We start from the raw sequence: 17534 nt of genomic DNA, 5'->3' as shown, positions 1-17534 counted from the left end.
AAAGATTTCTCTCATTGGTGTTGGTCTCAAGTGTGTGAACATTGTCTTGTGCTCTTAAAAGCAAGCCATCACTCCAAACGGAAGAATTCTCTGCACAGCTGCATTTGTGATCCCCAATAATGGCTTTGGGAAAGGAAGGAAGTCCCAATTACATCATGTGTTTTGCATCCAGTAAAACTAGTAGCTATATTTAGGCCAAAAGGAGGGTTCTGCTGTAACTGAACCCAGTAATCTGGAGTGTGTGTGTCTGTGTGTGTGTGGGTGTTTCCTCACTGTGCTATGTGGACCTTTACACTGACGATAAGTTACAACACTATCATGCCATCGTAGTTCTAACAGGAGCCTCCCCCTGCTCAGCCATGTTTTGAACAGAGAATTGGTGTGTTCCTGAGATGCCCCTGGCTCTGCGCTCCCCGCATGACTTTATATGGAGCTGAGGACTGAAAGCTGCAAGCTGCAGCTGATGACAGAGCTTGGCTGTGCTCCTATACAGCACTCTATTTGTCCATTCCGCAAGGCACATGTATGTCTGTCAGTTGAAAGCAAGGGCTCTGTGGGTAGAGTGCCGTATGCTATTCTGAGAGCAGAGAGGCAAAGAGAAAGAGAGAAGAGTCTAGAAAGAGTAATCTTTGGATGGATATGTGACTGGCTGTGCTTACAGTACTATAAAATAACACCTCTGCCACTCAGTTCTCATTTTCATTACCTTGAAATCTTAGATCCAAACTTCAAAATGTTACCACTTTACAGGCTTTCCCCAGCGTTAATGTATAATTTCTCAAAGTAGTCTAAACAGGATGGAAAGAGTTTAAGAGAAGCAGTGATGACAGAGAAACGTACTAACAGCTGGTCCACACTCGGGGAGGAGGAGGGTGGGAGCAGTGGAAGAAATGAGAAGTCCGTGCTGTTTGTGTTTGGACTGAAGGGGAGTTTTCCACCACGGGAAGCACATGGAAAGTGTTGCTTCTGCTCTACCTCACCCATCCCTTCAAGCCACGCCCGTGGCAGTCCAGAGTAACATTTGCTGCCAGCCTCGCTAAGGAGGCTTGTTTGTATTTAATTTTTATATGGTCTTTTGGCCCCCCCACCGATTTCAAGGCAGCGCTGCCTGGAAGGCACTAGGGTTAGGCAAAGGTTTAGGATTAGGTATAGCAGTGTCAACCCTGGTTAGGGTATGGTATGCCAAGTCAATGGTGGGGGCCCAAAAGACCATCAAGCTTTCATTTTCTGACTGTACAATAGCACAGTCACTGAGTTGGGAAGCCCACCCACCCCAAAGCAAATCAAGAAACTTGCTTTACTAAAGGCATCTCAGGTGACATGTTTTAACATATAAACAGAAAGTAGCATCTGTGATACAACAGTTTCACCACAACAAGGAAAGGGTTTGGTCTTTATGAAACCCTTAAAAAACTTCTAAGACACAAAGTGGCATCCGTTCACATTCATTGAAAACAGCTCTTCCCTTTTGTTATCGTATGTAGTGCAATGCTCATGGATGGGGATATTGTATGTTTATTTGTCAAAAACAAAAAAAAAAACTCTCGGTGCAAAATGTGACACTTGGTGTGGTGCATTATAGATCACATACAGCACCCTCTACAGTTATTGGCTAAATTGAGTGGTAAAGTCGAGTCAAAAAGAAGTGTAAAACATTATCTTTTGGTAATTTGTCTGGGCCTCACAATGAAAGCAATGAAGAACAATTCAACCATGAAGGGAAGCTAATTTAAATCTGAGAAAAACAAAAATTAGAAGAAGTATGAAGAATATTTTCTAGCAATAAATGTACGTGTGGCATTAAGATTCCTCATGGAGACAAACTTGCCATGAAATTCTCCATGACACATAAATGTGACATAATTACTCTAAAAATTGTTTTTGAATGTGGTTGGGTTAATCTTGCTGTAATGACAAAGATGACGCAAAGTTTGCACTTCATATCAAAATGAATTTATTTATTTTTTTAAAAAGAAAAAGGAATTCACTGAGTATACCTGATACAATAGAGAATGTGCTATTACAAGCATACGAAGATCTCTCTGAAGGATCCTTTAGCATCTTTAATGTTCTCAGTACAAGCCAAAGATTCTAGAATGCCGCTCTAGAATCTTTGGTACAAACAGTTAGAAAATGCCAGCCTAGAGGCACTGCAACGAGGCACAATTCAAATTTTACACAGGTTTCTGCCTGTTAAAGTAACATAATGTAGGAATACTGTTTTAGGTCAGTTTTCCGTGTACTGGGTATCCATTTAATGACAAACTGGTACCCAATTTGTCAAGAACAGATAAAAAAGTGTAATGTTTCTAGTTGGAACAAAGTGCTTCCAGGTATTCCAGGCATGCATTGGTCTTGACAAAACACAATTCTGCATCAATTTGGCCATGTATGATGTGTTTTATTAGCCATTAGCTATTTTAAGGCCAAATAACTAAACTGTGTTGGTTTAAAAAGGAATATTCCATTACAACCATGCCTGTGCCATTGCTCTAGGAGGCTAAGCCCACGGGCTTTAGAAAACGCCTCGACACCATGTCAGTTGGCAATGGGATGGATGTCAATTGGATGGAATTAATTTAAAACAACGCTGAACAGATTGCCACACACATATACTAATGAAAGGACATTTATGGTAAAGGATACTGAATATCCCTATATGCTTGCAGTCCATTTTCCTTTCGGGCATTTTCGGTTCCTGCCATAGGCCCAACACACAATGGATCTAAACTTCTGTTAGTGCAGTTCAGCAAAACAATTCACTCTCCATGAGACAAAAAAAAGACATTGCTAAAGGCAACTCATAATCTATTTTGAAACTGGGGCCAGGAAACATACAAAATCTTATATTATGCATTTTTGAAACACAAGAATTATACTCTTAATAAGGCACTCAAAGACACCTCCATGTACATATATGACACAAAAAATACAAAAGCACTTCAACTAATAACGAAAAAAAAAAAAAAAAAAGGAAAGGTGTTCCTTTCATGAAAACAACCCTGCTTCAACATCTAAAATATTTGCAATATATTTCTAGGCTAATTCGTAGTTTATTTGAACACAGGTAACTGAACAGCTGTCAAATCTGAATCTGACATTGGTATCCAACATGTCAGAGTTGGCCAAGCTTTCTATACGGCTCTGTAGATGATGTTACTACACTGCCCCCTTGTGGAATTAAGTTAAAGGAACCAAAGTTAAAGGAAAGGTAAGACTGTGGCCAAAACTGGTACTGCAATCACTTTCAAATTACTGTAGAGCGGTGTATCCCCTCCCCCCTGACTCGAGGTTGCCAACCTGGATGCCGAAACACTACTGACTTTGTGATTAGTAGACAGGTAGAGGGTGGCGCATCAGGCCAAAACACAACATGACCTGGTCGGACTACTGTTGTCAGTGATAAGTATTTGAAATGAACATGATTTCTTAATGTCTAGTGACATATCAGGGCCATTTTATGATTAATTGAAATACATTTCTTACATACGGTTCCTTTAACAATGATCGAATGTAATACAAGTAACAACTTGCAGTGTGGGATGCATGGAATCTCATAATCTTAGGTAAAAATGTAAAGTTCTCCATGCTAAAATGATTTTATCAAATGTGAAGTGAAAAATGTAGATATGATCATTTTTTAAGCCCATGACTAAAAGGTATTACACTGCAAAAAATAAAATCTAGCCAATATTAATGTTACATTAAGATCAACAAATCTATTTGGTATCGTTTTTACTTAGTATAGACGTGGCTACTGAAATTTAGCTAGGCAGCCAAATTTGCTTGTTTTTAAGACAAATTTGCTTAAGGCATTGGCAGCCAAATGTGCTTGTTTTCATGATGAGACATCTTAAAATAAGTCAAACTCTTATTAAATTTAGTGATTTTACAAGAAAGCGCTAGGTAAGTCTCTTTATACTGAAAGCAATATCAACTAGATTTTTTGATCTTGATCTACTTGGTTAGATTTTATTAGATATGCAGTTTCTGCAGTGTATAATATTGTGTAATTTGTGCATCTTATTTATCAGTCTCAGATATTTTGGTAGCTTTTGTTTTCGTCTTTCTGCCCCTGACCAAAAGTTCACTGCTGAAATGCAGTGAGATGCAAAGAAACTACAAAATACTGGGGAACATGAATTGTTATATCTAAAAAAATCTGAAGTGCAGTATGTCTTAATTCATAAATGAATTCTGAGCCACAAAAACATCCGATCTTTGGCAAACTCTTATGTTCTTGCTTCTTTAAAACAATTTGAGATTTAAAATATAAACTGAATTTAAACTTAAGTATTCAATGTTCATCCTTACTGAAGCAGATGTCTTTCTTAGGATGACAGAATGTGACAGTAAGGTGTCCATCACACCTCTTGACCATTGGTGAGTTTCACGGCTTCTGGATTTTCAGGTTGTTGTTGTTGTTGTTGTTGGTTGGTGGGCTTGTCATTTGTCTTGCCAATGATTGTATTTCGTTTCGCCATGAAGAGGTATATCACATTTATGGAGAAGACCACAGAGGAAAATAGGCCAAACCCCTATAAAAAAGGACACAATTGAAATATTCATATGGTATATTGAAAGCACTGATAAATGCTAACTAAATGCTAAATGCCGTAACTCCATTGCCGGGCAGGTGGCAATAAGGAATGGAATAAGTAACCAGCAGAATTCCTGTGCATGAACCAAATTTGATGTAATAGCTTGGTAAAATCATTATGCTCATATTCATAGCACAAGCAAAATCCTCAAAGAAGAAATCCAAAATGTCCGTGAGCCCCTATGTTCATGCCCCCAGAGTATAGCACTGTAGCTGCCTGGCTTTGGTTCCAAAATGCTTTAGCTCCGTTTTTCAAAACATTAAAAAGTCAGGCTATTTAATTGTGCATTTCAGGTAATATCAATCAAATTGCAGTTGTGTTGTTTTGATTGAGTGAAGAAGCATAAAGACACTAAAGTGCTAAATCTAGTCATTTGTCATCCCTATTTATTACTACTAATTAATACTAAGGGACTGTTCGTTATTTATAAAAGGGGCCACCAGAGAGATTTTGAGTTCCAACGCTTCCAACGTTAACGGGGACGAATGTTGACATTTTCCTTATTCCGTGTGAGAAACCCGGGAAAAGAGAACGTTATATGGCGACAGAAATCAACAATCAAACAAGCCACTTTGATTTTTTGCTGTTTTCATGAATACAAAAGATGGGTGACCCCCCCCCTCCTAGACAGAAAAAAGTTGGGTGACCCTCCCCTCAACAAAGAATAAAAAGACATGACCCTCCCCTATTTTCCTCCGGTGGCCCCTTCAATAAATAACGAACAGTCCCAAAGTGTAAAATACCGGCAACAGAAACAACTTGGTTGAAGACTCTTACCCCAGCCGCCTTCTCCAAGACAGACCCGCTGTTGTTCCAGAGGAAGAGACCAGAAGCAAGTAGAAAGAGGACGGTGATCAGAATCGTATATACGAAGTCCTGTAACAGAGTGTCAGTGTTAAGAAACAAGTTTAAGTGAACGGACAACACAGTTAAAATAAAACACACAGTATTAAGAATTTATCTGATTCAATATTCCATCTTCTCCAACATTCAAAAGTGATCCTGAGATTAGCAAACCAGGGATTTTATTTGCCTTGTTACATTTGTTACATTGTAATAATACAGGTATATCCAGATACAGGTACTGACCAGGCGGTCCCAGCTATTGATGCCCACTTTCTTGTGCAGTGAGGAGGCCAGGAGGATGAGGAGGAGCAAGGTGAAGAGGAAGGCCGTGCAGCTGACAAACTCAAAGAAGTAGAGCAAGCTACAAGCGTTACATGTGGACACCACCTCCTCCAGGACAAAGGCTAAAAATGACAGGAACTGTGGAAACAGGGAAACAGTTAAACTGGGGACCTTTATGTGTACACACACACACACACACACACGTGCACGCACGCACACACACACACACACACACAAAGTATCAACGTCACACTCTGTGGTTAAATAATGAGTAAATCTGAAGTACAGTTAGGCTAGCTCAACAGCCATTGCCTTTACAGTATGACAACATTGGAGCTGGAAAGAAGCCATCAAAATGTGTAGCCTACACCTTAAGCCTTAATTTTAGGAGGAGAAACCAAAATCTAAGGCAAGTCCAAACTCGGCAGCCAGTTGCTGTCTCTCCTCATTAGAAGGTCTCTGGTTAAACTAACTTATAGTATGAGGTATTGAGGAATTTCGGCAAATTCAGGGATTTTTAACACTTCCCTTAAAAATCCCTTACGGTCAATGTACTGTAAATCACAGCCAGTGGCGTTAAAGCCCACCCAGACGTTAATAATCCTCCCAAAGTCTTTATTATTGTTAAACTACACTGTTATAAACTGCAGACTGGCAAGGGACTCAATCACTGAACTATATTCTGCTCTTTTTCAATCATTCATTTATTTCAAAAAGAGTTTTGCAAAAACAAGTCTCAAACGCACTCTTCCACATTAGGGAAACATATTATTACATACAGAAGTGCATGTCTACATACAAACACACACGTGCACACAAACCCACACAAAGTACAAAAAAAGGAGTTTGTTTAAGGTGATTGTCAGTTTTGCAGTATTTGTATAGCCCTACACACAAATCATCAACCCCCCCCCCCAAGTTTAAGGTGATTGTCAGTTTCACAGTATTTATATAGCCCTACACACAAATCATCAACCCCGCTGCTTCCATATGAAGCATTATCATCAATAAAAACTACTTCATCATCTTCTCTATTCTCTTTTCTTCCCAACATTTTGGTTAATGTTGAGCTTACTTTTACCTGTCCAAAGAAATGTTACAGAAATGGTACTGGTATTTAGAAGTTTAATACCAGAGGCCCATTGCACAAAAGTAGGATCAAGACATCCAGGATAAGTGACTGAGCTGAGCTCAATGAATCAAAAACAAGAGCGTCCAGGCTTAATTAGTTGCACAAAGACCAAGCCACGATGAGCAGACACGGATTCATCAAGCCAGGTGAAACCGATCCTGGATAAGTGTGCGCTCACGGCTCCCTCAAATAGACCCCACCACCAATCACAGATTCACTGATTCACAATGGCAAGTAGACATAGTAAAGTAGACACAAAGATTGTTAAGGCGGAGCAAGATACTTTGTCGTAGTTCATGTCTATGGGCTAAAATGGGGATCGAATCCTGTCTGCATAAAGAGGCGGTCGATGACGATTGACGAAGCGTAAGTTGCAACCGCCAACAGCAGCGCAGAAATAACCGGGCGACACCTGATATAAGGTTGATTTTCTCCAGACTGGATTGCTCAAAAATGCTAAAAATGTACCTGAAATGTTCAGAAGGGTTTGAGGATCATGAAAATGTGCCCGAAATTCACATTCCTAACTCTATAGAACCAAGACCTTAGCATATGTGGTGAAATTCTGAGCTATGTCCATAGACTTCAATGGAGCAGTCGCTGCCTCTGCTCTGCATAAAGGGGGATTTTGACCCCCCCCCCCCTCGTATGCGATCCGGGTTCCCGGAAGTGGCTCCTGATGAAATATCTTGCTCCGCCTTAACAATCTTTGGTAGACATAGTATCATTGCTCCTTCTACGGTGTAAAGTAGGTAGCGATTTAGCCTTTTCACAACAGCGACACCTCTGTCTCGGAGAATATTGCAACTAGTGTCACGACCACCACGCGCGAGTATGGTTACGGCGCTCTCGTGACGTCACATTGTTGCACGACAGGTCGGGAATGGCGAGTATGTAAAAGACATAATTAAAAAGAAAGGCAACACCACCACAGTGATAAAGCAATCTTCCCTGATGACGACAGTGGTCGGCTAGTGAGGGACCAATATGAGTTAAGTTAGTTAATATGCGTGATTTTATGTCCTGCAGTGGCAGAGGAATTTGGATTTTATTTTCTCTGTGGCCCTAATACTCAGTCATTTTTTATATAGCATAGACTATGGGAAACTGTAAATAATGATTGCAACATCATCTAAAAATCATCATTTATCCAAAATGATTGAAATTAATGATCACAAAACATTTAAATAATGACAGTGGGTCTATATGTGATAACAATGTGTAGTGGGCAGTGGAATAATTATTGGTTTCCGTTTGTGGTGACTGCTGACTGAGATAAGGGATGAGATTAAATAGATCCTGGAATTTAGCTTGGTCTGGAGCAGGCTAGCTCCACAGAAAAAATCTTATCACTTATACCTTATGACATATCTTATGACTTATACCATAACATATCCTGCTGCCCTCTATACTGCTTTTGTGCATCCGGATCACGGATAAATTGAGCCAGGATAACCAAGATATCCCGGCTTAATCCCTTATCCTAGTTTTGTGCAACGGGCCCCTGATCCCAAAATCCCCTGATCAAAAAAAACAAACAAACTTTCCCTTTGAAGCAATCAGCATAAAGCTAAGCAGGAGGAGGCAGCCCTTCCACACTTGTGTAGTACGCATCAGTGCACACAGGAACAGCTACCACATGGTTGGACTTGTTGCATAGTACCGATGAAATGATCCATGAATGAAAAGTCACATCGATTTAGAGATAAGTACAACAGCATTTTGCCTTAAGACTACTGAAATATATGTAATGATGCCATTTGTTGTGCAGGGCACAGGGCAGACGTATTTCGAAATGGTGATTATTTCAGGCCCTGTTAAGCAAATATACAATATCACATGCCATGATGCCTTTACAATAAATAAATAAATAAATAAAAAACTTTTAATGACAACTTACCCACATCTTACAGACGCCCTTGCTTGCACTGGCTATATTTAGACATTTACTGCTGACAGAAAAAGAGACAGTCTCTGACGTAAATCCTGTGATTGAGCGCAATAAAAAAGAAGGGGCCTCAACAAAGCGTCTCTGTGTTGCCTTAATAAAAAAAGACTGCTCTTTCTACACATCAGAGAGATGCATGTTTAGCTTGACTTGTGGTGGAGTGTATTTGCCTGGTCCAACATGTTAATGTAAGAGGAAGAAAGTGTGTGTGTGTGTGTGTGTGTGTGTCTGTGGATTAATCTATGAATGTTTTATTGCCTGCAGCGTGTGTGGACAGAATGCATGAGATGGTCTCTCAGTCCAAGCAGTTGAACGTTTCAGTTTCTGTGTGACACACATGGGAAAAGTCCCCTGCCTTTTGGTGGCAAAAATAGCCTTGATTACGTTCACAAAAGCTTTGTGTTGGGACACATGGAAAGCAGCATTTGTTTATTACAAAATTACCAATACTGTGTTTTGGTGGGCTGTCCCCCCAAATCACTAGAACCGTACTTCCACATTTTTATCTGACAATAATGTAGCCTAAGGAACACACAAACATTTTGGGAAATTACATAGCTTATTTAGCCTAGAAATCTAGACGCACCCTAGCGGCCTACCAGGGCTAGTCTAGCACCTCTCCGTTGGCTTGTGTGCTGGAAAAATTAAACTTCTATCAGGCCAATCAAATCGTGTATAGAGACGTTAGGCGGGCTTAACAATGATTGATTTGCAACGGGTTGGCTTGAATTCCCTGCTACTTGAAAACAAAGGAGATGGATGTTGCTGTTGGCGAACAGCGTGACACGAGTTTAAGTTTTTAAGTTGGCAAAGGTTTGAATTAGCCAACTAGCTCTGCTGGTGGGAAAACACATGGGACCCATAACGCCGTCCTATTGCGTGCAGAGGGAATTTGAAAGACAACCGATTATCCCACCCCTCGGACTGAGCACTGCCAACGGTGATTGCCCAGACCCTACATTTTAATGTGGGTCTGGCTCGTCAGGCTATAGCTTATTCACCCCGAGAGTTAGATAAGATGATACATACCTTTCTCTGTCTCTGTGCGTGCAGTAACTCAATCTGAAGCACCAACCATTAGCGTAGCTTAGCATAGGTCATTGAGGTGGGCAGTTCCAACTAGTCTAACTACCAAAAGTGACAAAAGAACTCAAACATTGTTCTATTTACATGTTGTGACTAGAATACAACTAGTATTACAATGTGTACAAATTTCTATGTAAAATGCAACACAGCGATTTTCTAAGCATACACTGTACATGCTTGGAACTACATTCTATTTTCAGGTGCTGTGTGTAAATCACTCTGCCCAAGTAGCAGTGCTTTTGCTGAATGACAACATAGTTCCAAGTTTGCATATGCTTAGAAAATCGCCTATTTGTAGCCTATATGTTGTAACTATACAACTCACAACATGTAAATGGGAAAATGTTGGGAGTTCTTTTGGGTGCTATAGGCTAGTTGGAACTGGCCACCTTAATGAACCATGATAAGGTATGCTAACGGTGGGTGCTTCGAAATGAGTGCAATGCATAGAGACAAGAGAGGTATGTATCATCTTATCTAACTCTGGGGGTGACAGTGAATAAGCTAATTTCCCAAAAAGTTGACATGTTCCTTTACCAGAAGCAGACACACACACCCCACTACACTACAGTACACTTCCTTAATTTTTTTTATTTTGCTAATGCTAGGGAAAACACAGATTTCTTACATAGGGATGGGAAAACCCCCTGCAGTCATGGACTACTCTGGCAGATGGAAATTGTGATAGTGATATTATAAGATAATTTAAATTTTCATCAAACACTTGTGACTCTAGAACTATCCCTACTAGACCTACCAGAATTGAAACATTATACAACATGACAACACAACATGAGACCAGGGGCCTATTGCACAAAAGCAGAATTAAGACATCCGGGATAAGTTACTGAGCTGCGCTCAATGAATCCTAAACAAGAGCGTACAGGCTTAATTGGTTGCACAAAGACCAAGCCAGGATGAGCAGACACGGCTTCATCAAGCCAGGTGAAACCTATCCTGGATAAGTGTGCGCTCACGGCTCCCTCATATAGACCCCGCCGCCGATCACAGATTCACTGATTCACCATGGCAACTAGCGGCTTCATTGCTTCTTCTACGGTGTGAAGTGGGTAACGATAGCCTTTTCACAACAGCAACACCTCTGTTTAGGAGAATATTGCAGCTAGTGCCGCGACCACCACGCGCGAAATGGTTAGGCACTCCCATGACGTCATATTGTCGCATGACAGGTCAGGAATGGTGAGTATGTAAGAGTTAATTAATGATCACAAACGTTTAAATAATGACAGTGGGTCTAGGTATATGTGATAACAATGTGTAGTGGGCAGTGGAATAACTATGATGTGATAACTTGGGGCCATTTTACATGTGGGTTCCCCTATGGAAAATGTCCATTCTAACAACCTAACATTTAGGCTACAGTATGGTGGCTAAACACAATAGAATACCAGACACTCATGACTTTTGTTTACAGGAACACAAGTCAAGGTCTACACCTAACAAGTAGAGCAGGCCATGGCTGAGACAGGGTGAATAATACAAAAAAAGTAACACTCCAGAGTTACCGGAAAGCACCAAGCAGCCAAACAGGAGAGTGCATACAAAACCAACACAATGATGGATAGGGGGGGGTTTCCAGACAGTCCCTAAACACATGTTAGGAGTTTGGCTTACTGGAAGATAACCCAGGGGTAAGAACGATATATCAGCCATTATAGCGGTCTTTCAAAGGTACAATACTTAAATTCAACCCTGCATCATGTAGTTTACTAGGCCTGTGATAAGGGTGGATGAATCTTTCAAGTATCATCTGCCATCAGAGGTGGAAAAAGTACGAAAATGTTGTACTCAAGTAAAAGTACCAATACCTTGATGAAATATTACTCAAGTACAAGTTAAAATACCGATCTGAAAATGTACTCAAGTAAAAGTAGTTCATTTAAAATGTACTTTAAGTAAAAGTTACTTAGTTACTTTTTTTTTTGGGGTGGGTGGGTACCAGAACAACCAGTTTTACCAAAGACTTTCTAATGAGGAGATACAGCACTCAAAAAATCCTCCATAGTAATGCATGGGGTTAGTTTAGTTGTCTACACATCATATGTCTACACATATCACAACCCTTCCGCGGCAAAACGTCGACATGTGAATACATTGAGCCAATCATGTGGTGTGTTGTAAAATACATTGAGCCAATCATTTGGTGTGCTGTGAAGACATCGTGCCAATCATCTGTTGTGATCTCGCTGCTGGAGCAAGATTGGTGTCGTGAAGCCTTACGCACACGCATTTCTGCTGAAATAGATGCACGATAAGTGCCCAAAAAGTGTTGCAATATGGCTGCCGAGTGGAGGTACTTGCCTGAAAAGGACGTTGAGAGATGGAGATCTATGTGAAAAGTCACCGCAGTTCTCCTTTAAGTTTGAGCAGTAGTTGATTTTCAAAGTTAGTTGCACTCATCCTTGGGTCGCTTTGCAATGAACAGTAATCCAGCACAACTGAAAAGCCCCTCACAGGCAGCTAAGGCAGGCAGGCCAATATTGAGTTGCAGAGAGTTTTTTTTATATTTGGAAACGAGCAGAAGGTTCAGCAGATTAAAGGGCGTCGTACTGGGGGGGAAAGTGGGAAGTATAGGGCCCCAATGGAGGAGAGGGCCCGTGAAAAGTGGAATACAGGGGGATACATTTTCACCAGGCATTAGTAATAACTCAGGTAATCCACACATAAAAAATCCTTACTCCACACAACTCCATAAGTAGAGTCATGTAATGAAGTGGAATAACACAGGGGAAAAGTATTGAACACGCCAAGAAAAAGCACTAAGGCAAGGAAAAGGAAGGAACGAGCTGGAATCTCTATAGAGAGTAGTTATCCTTTCTATATGTGCAAATTAATAAAAGCTTGGTTAGTAGCCTACATATTGATGGGCTATAAAAAGGTTTTTCATTACCAAGGTGTCACACAAGAAACATTTCATGATGGATAAAAGCAAAAAGCTCTCCCAAGACCTTTGCAACCTTATTGTTGCAAAACATATCAATGAAACTGGTTACAGATGCATTTTAAAACATCAGAATCTTCCAGTAAGCAGCATGGGAGCCATTATCTGCAAGTGGAAGAAACATCACTGCATCATCAACCGGCCATGCACAGGATCTCCTCGCAATATTTCTGACCAGGGAGTCAGAAGGATAGTCAATTCCAAGAGCCAAGGACCACTCGGAGAAAGCTCCAGAAAGACTTGAAGGCAGCCAATTCACTTAAATAGTTCTGGAAGTAACTAAAGATCAGGATTCACAAGAGGGACCCCTGGAATCTGTTTAGAACAATGGGCCAAAATCACACTGATACTGCGACTAATAAGTTTTGTCATACAGGAAATGTCTTGAAGCTGTCTTTACAAACAAAGGCTTTTTCACAAAGTATTGAAGAAATTTCAGTAGACACGTTCAATACTTTTTTCCTGTGTCATTCCACTTTAATACACAAAACTCTTATGTTTGGATTTTTTATATGTGTGTTAATATAATACTGTATGTGGTGAAAATTTCGAATAGATTCACTGGAAGTTTAGGCTAATTACTGAAAAAAAAATTAAGCGTTCAATACTTATTTCCACCATATATTTATTTTACCTGAATATTTTAACTTCCAAATTAAATGTCAAAATGAATGTCAGACGAAATTTAAAGTTTGACTGACTGGATTTTGTATACAAAACATAGTGAAAACTGTGTAAGGTCACTCTCACTCTCCCTTGCTAAAGAGCTAAATGGTTTAGTCCGCCTGCACATTCATAAGGTAGTCTATCTTTTGTTTATTTAGTTAAGCATCGCTAGTAGTGGACCGCTAATTGTTTTGCTGCTGGTGCAATGTCTTTCTCCAAGAAAGCCAAGTCAGGTTACTAAAAACAAAGGCCAAAACAGGAAAAAGAGAGACATCAATATGAGGGGAAACAACTGCTAATAAACTTCTTTCCAAAGAAAGGTGAGCACAAACGCCAAAACACACTAAATCCCATGGTGTTTGCTTAAATATCTCCAAGAATCATTAGTTCTAAAACTAACTGAGACAACCGGATTGGAATAGCGGAAAATACACTTTCATAGGTTAGGCTAATCTGATGCATCTCGTGATCCAGCTCCATCACTTTCAGAAAGACTGCATGGCGCCAGCTTGATTCATGTCCTGTTGTAGGCTACATGCTGATCATCATCACTAGGCTAGGGGTTTAGGGCGCGATTTTTTTCTCTCCCTTTCCGTTTTCGTTAGTCTTAACTTTTTTTTTTACTCAAGTAATGGATGGGATTTTTGATGTAGCGAAGTACAATACTTCACTCAAAATGTAATCAAGTAAAATTTAAAATACCGATTTTATAAACTACTTAAAAAATAAAAAATACAGAAAAACTACTCAATACAGTAACGTGAGTAAATGTATTTCGTTACTTTCCACCTCTGTCTGCCATGAAACATTCTGTCTCTCTAAGCTAGACTACCAGAAGCATATGGTTAAGGCTCACATATCGGTTCACTGATAACCATAGTAAATAACCATAAATGTAACCATGGCTGCTAAATTCATCACCTGTGAAGAACCATTCTGTGTAAGCTACAGACATACTGCATTTAGTGAAAAAGGAAGTGGGGAAAAGCATGATCAAATTTAATTTAATAAACATTTATGGGTGATGCATTTCAATCGAGCAGTTGTTGGGATCTGAGAAGGAGAGAATGAATGACAGTCTCATTCAATTATCCTCACATACTTTCTGCCATTGCCCAGTATCCTGCCTTTTCATGGCCTCTCGTCTAGTGAGCATAAAAATGTCCCTTGGACCAAATGGAAGCTAGCCTACACTCTTTCTTTGTACTTTAAAAATGACTCGCGTAATTGAATTCACCATCTTTTTGTTAATTACATTTGTGGTGCAAAGACAGGCCGCACACTGCCAACCCCTGATTCTGTTTAAGAGCTTACAGGAAGGCACTGTTCTGGGCCCATCTGACTGCCTCATTGGTGCTTTCTTTTTGCTCCCTTAGAGTGTAAAGCGAATCATTAGTCCAATTTCCATCACAGGAACTCAAAGGTAGTTTTTGGGGTGCTCACACCTTTGTGTGTGTCCTCACAACAGGAACGCCCCCTTGACTGCAGTTCCAGCCTGACTTGTACCCACTCTTATGCTTATGTTGACTGCTTTTCTTCTGTAACATTCTTTATGTCATTGGCAAACAATTAATGGATGACAAATATGCCTTGTTCCTGGTAAGTAGCCTACAAACTAGTCAGAACTATTCTGTTAGAACCACAAAAACAACCCTGATCCATTTCCTGCACCAGACTGCCAAGAATTCACTACACTGAAAATTCAAGAAAGCATGTACATCTGTACACAGTTCAATGTTCTTCAGAGCCACAGTTTGAAGTAATGTTACCTTAAACATTAGATGTAGCCTAACCATGACGAGAGCACAAAAGAAAGCCAGAACATCCCAATGATGTCGCATGCTGTTCTGTCGTTCTGAAGTGAGCACTGATAGTAGAATATTAAGATGGCGAAAGGTTGTGATTAGAATGTGACGGCCTTCATGCGCCCACTTAATAGAAGCATAGGCTACGGTGTGAGAAATAGTATTTAATGAGGCATTAAATAAAGTAAGAAACTCGGTGTCTTATAGGCCTACATAAAAACACCAACAACACTTCCGTTGGGTTTCCGAGAGTGTGGGTGTTCTCGTGCGAGGCGTTTAGAAATAGTATAAAATTAGTCATTCAATAAAGTAAGAAACTCGGTGTCTATCTAGGCCTACATAAAAAACACCAAAAACACGTCCGTTGGGTTTCCGAGAGAGTGTGGGTGTTCTCGTGCGAGGCGTTTAGGCTACGCCGCCCAAGTCATTTCGAAGCGGGAATACTGTTTTTAAGAGAACAGGCTCTTGTTTAAAACTTTAATCTTAGTACTTACCACTTCTGCCAACTTCAAAACAAATCCCCAAATCCCCAAATGTCCAAATTTGTTCGATTTCTGATTCTGATCCAAAGGAGCCGTGGTCGTGTTATAGGTTTGTGAGTCAGCCATTGCAACTGTTGGTAAAAAAAAAGGAATATAAACACTCACAGATAATTATAGGGTAGCCTACCAAATATGTATGGCAATAAAGGCTACAGCAGGCTAAATAGAGGTCCATATTACGTTCTAAACCGATCGTCTAGCCTATGCATCGTTTAACACGAACACTAAACAATACCTCAGTTAAGTGAAACCGAAAGCATAACAGTTTACTGAGAATCATCACTCAAATGCCACGTAATAAAACAGATAGTATAACGTTAGCCGAATTTAAAAGCAATACACATCATACCTTAACTCACAGCACACAACGAGGATTGGTCGGTCTCGTCGAACTTCGACACTTTTTCTGAGTTCAGCTAGAAAGTGGCGCAGCACTATCAGCCCAGAACAAACGAAAAGCGATACCCACTTCCGCAATAATGTTTTGGTTTTAGCCAATCGTCATGATCTGGGATGGGCCATTTCTTGGCTCCGCTTTAACCCTCTCTGGCCTAGGTTCGGTTACTTTGTAGCACTGCCTAATATCAAGGCTGAATCGCCTGAGGAGGTGCATGCAGTGCACACACCCCTACTTAGACCAATTGTTTATTTTGTTGGACCTAAAGTTAAAGGAAAATAATGTTAAAATACTCATTACGCAAAGAGGCCCGTTTCCACCATTTGGGAAAAAAGAAGCCACACACTAGGCTATCACATAAATCCCCTTCCCACACCTTGTTCTCTTTAGTGGGCAGGCAGGAGAATTCTGCAACAGGTGTCTAAAGGGAAATGTAGCCTAGGCTATGTGTCTTTGGTTAATAAGTCACATGTAGGCTGTTTAATTAGCTTTCTCTTAATGGTAGACCTTTTTCTAAAGGAAAGCTCATTCAACCACCTGGTCTTTTCTTTTTATGGTCTGAACTGAAGAGGAATCTTAATTAGAATAGGTAGCTTTATGTCATATCTAGTTTCTTCCCTGTGGAGAAAAGGTATTTTATGTTTCCTCATATTGCTTCTTAAGATGGGAAATTAGATGATAGGGTTTTGTAGTGATCGATGCTCCTGGTTTAAAGTCTGATTGTAGCCTAAATATGCACCTCAGCAGTGGCACAGAATTTACAAAAGTATAGGCAGGAATGGAGCAATGAAAATAAGCCACAGGAAGGTGAAATAAGCCACATATTTGGTTTCAATGTTATCCCATTCTTGCCTGATAAAGGATTTCAGTATTGTAGCACCTACCTCTTATCCTATAGAGCCATACTGTTGTAATATGTGCAGAATTAATTTTGGCATTGTTTTCCATGATATTCAAGGTTTTCCCTGAAAAAGACATTGTCTGGATGGTTGTCGTTGCTCTGATTGGTTAGGTCTATCCAATTGAGTGCAGAGGCATTCCCCCCCTGTATTGGTTGAAACACGCCCCATAAAAATGTCCCAATGGAGCAGTATCAGACTCATATTCTGACTAGAATTGAGTATGACTACGTCAGAGTAATGAATACTTCCACATCTTCACTTCTGAGAGACTCTGCCTCTATGGGATGCTATTTTTATACCCAATGATCATAATGACAATTAATCTAATTAGTTGTGAAATGTTCCTTTATCAACTATTCCAGCCT

General features: G+C 40.1%; 1 protein-coding gene across 1 annotated transcript; it reads right to left on the bottom strand.

Annotated features, from left to right (window-relative positions):
- Positions 1-3395: 3395 nt before the first annotated feature.
- Positions 3396-16342, bottom strand: cmtm6 (CKLF-like MARVEL transmembrane domain containing 6). Its single transcript, XM_048260610.1, has 5 exons — positions 16220-16342; positions 15823-15941; positions 5691-5867; positions 5379-5477; positions 3396-4538 (listed from the first exon to the last, which is right to left on the bottom strand). Exons 2-5 carry the CDS (start codon positions 15934-15936, stop codon positions 4365-4367), a joined length of 564 nt encoding a protein of 187 aa, XP_048116567.1. The 5' UTR covers positions 15937-15941; positions 16220-16342; the 3' UTR covers positions 3396-4364.
- Between the last annotated feature and the right edge of the window lie 1192 nt (positions 16343-17534).

This window comes from Alosa alosa, chromosome 13 (genome assembly GCF_017589495.1).
Source record: "Alosa alosa isolate M-15738 ecotype Scorff River chromosome 13, AALO_Geno_1.1, whole genome shotgun sequence".
Taxonomy (NCBI): Eukaryota; Metazoa; Chordata; class Actinopteri; order Clupeiformes; family Clupeidae; genus Alosa; species Alosa alosa.
This window is presented reverse-complemented; position numbering and strand designations above follow the sequence as displayed.

Bases quoted from the DNA above. Each gene is read 5' to 3' on its own strand.
- cmtm6 (XM_048260610.1), bottom strand. From the start codon at position 15,936: ATGGCTGACTCACAAACCTATAACACGACCACGGCTCCTTTGGATCAG. The intron at 5,478-5,690 runs GTCAGTACCTGT...ACTCTGTTACAG, and splicing joins TCAATAGCTGGGACCGCCTG to GACTTCGTATATACGATTCT. The intron at 4,539-5,378 runs GTAAGAGTCTTC...CCTTTTTTATAG, and splicing joins TCTTGGAGAAGGCGGCTGGG to GGGTTTGGCCTATTTTCCTC.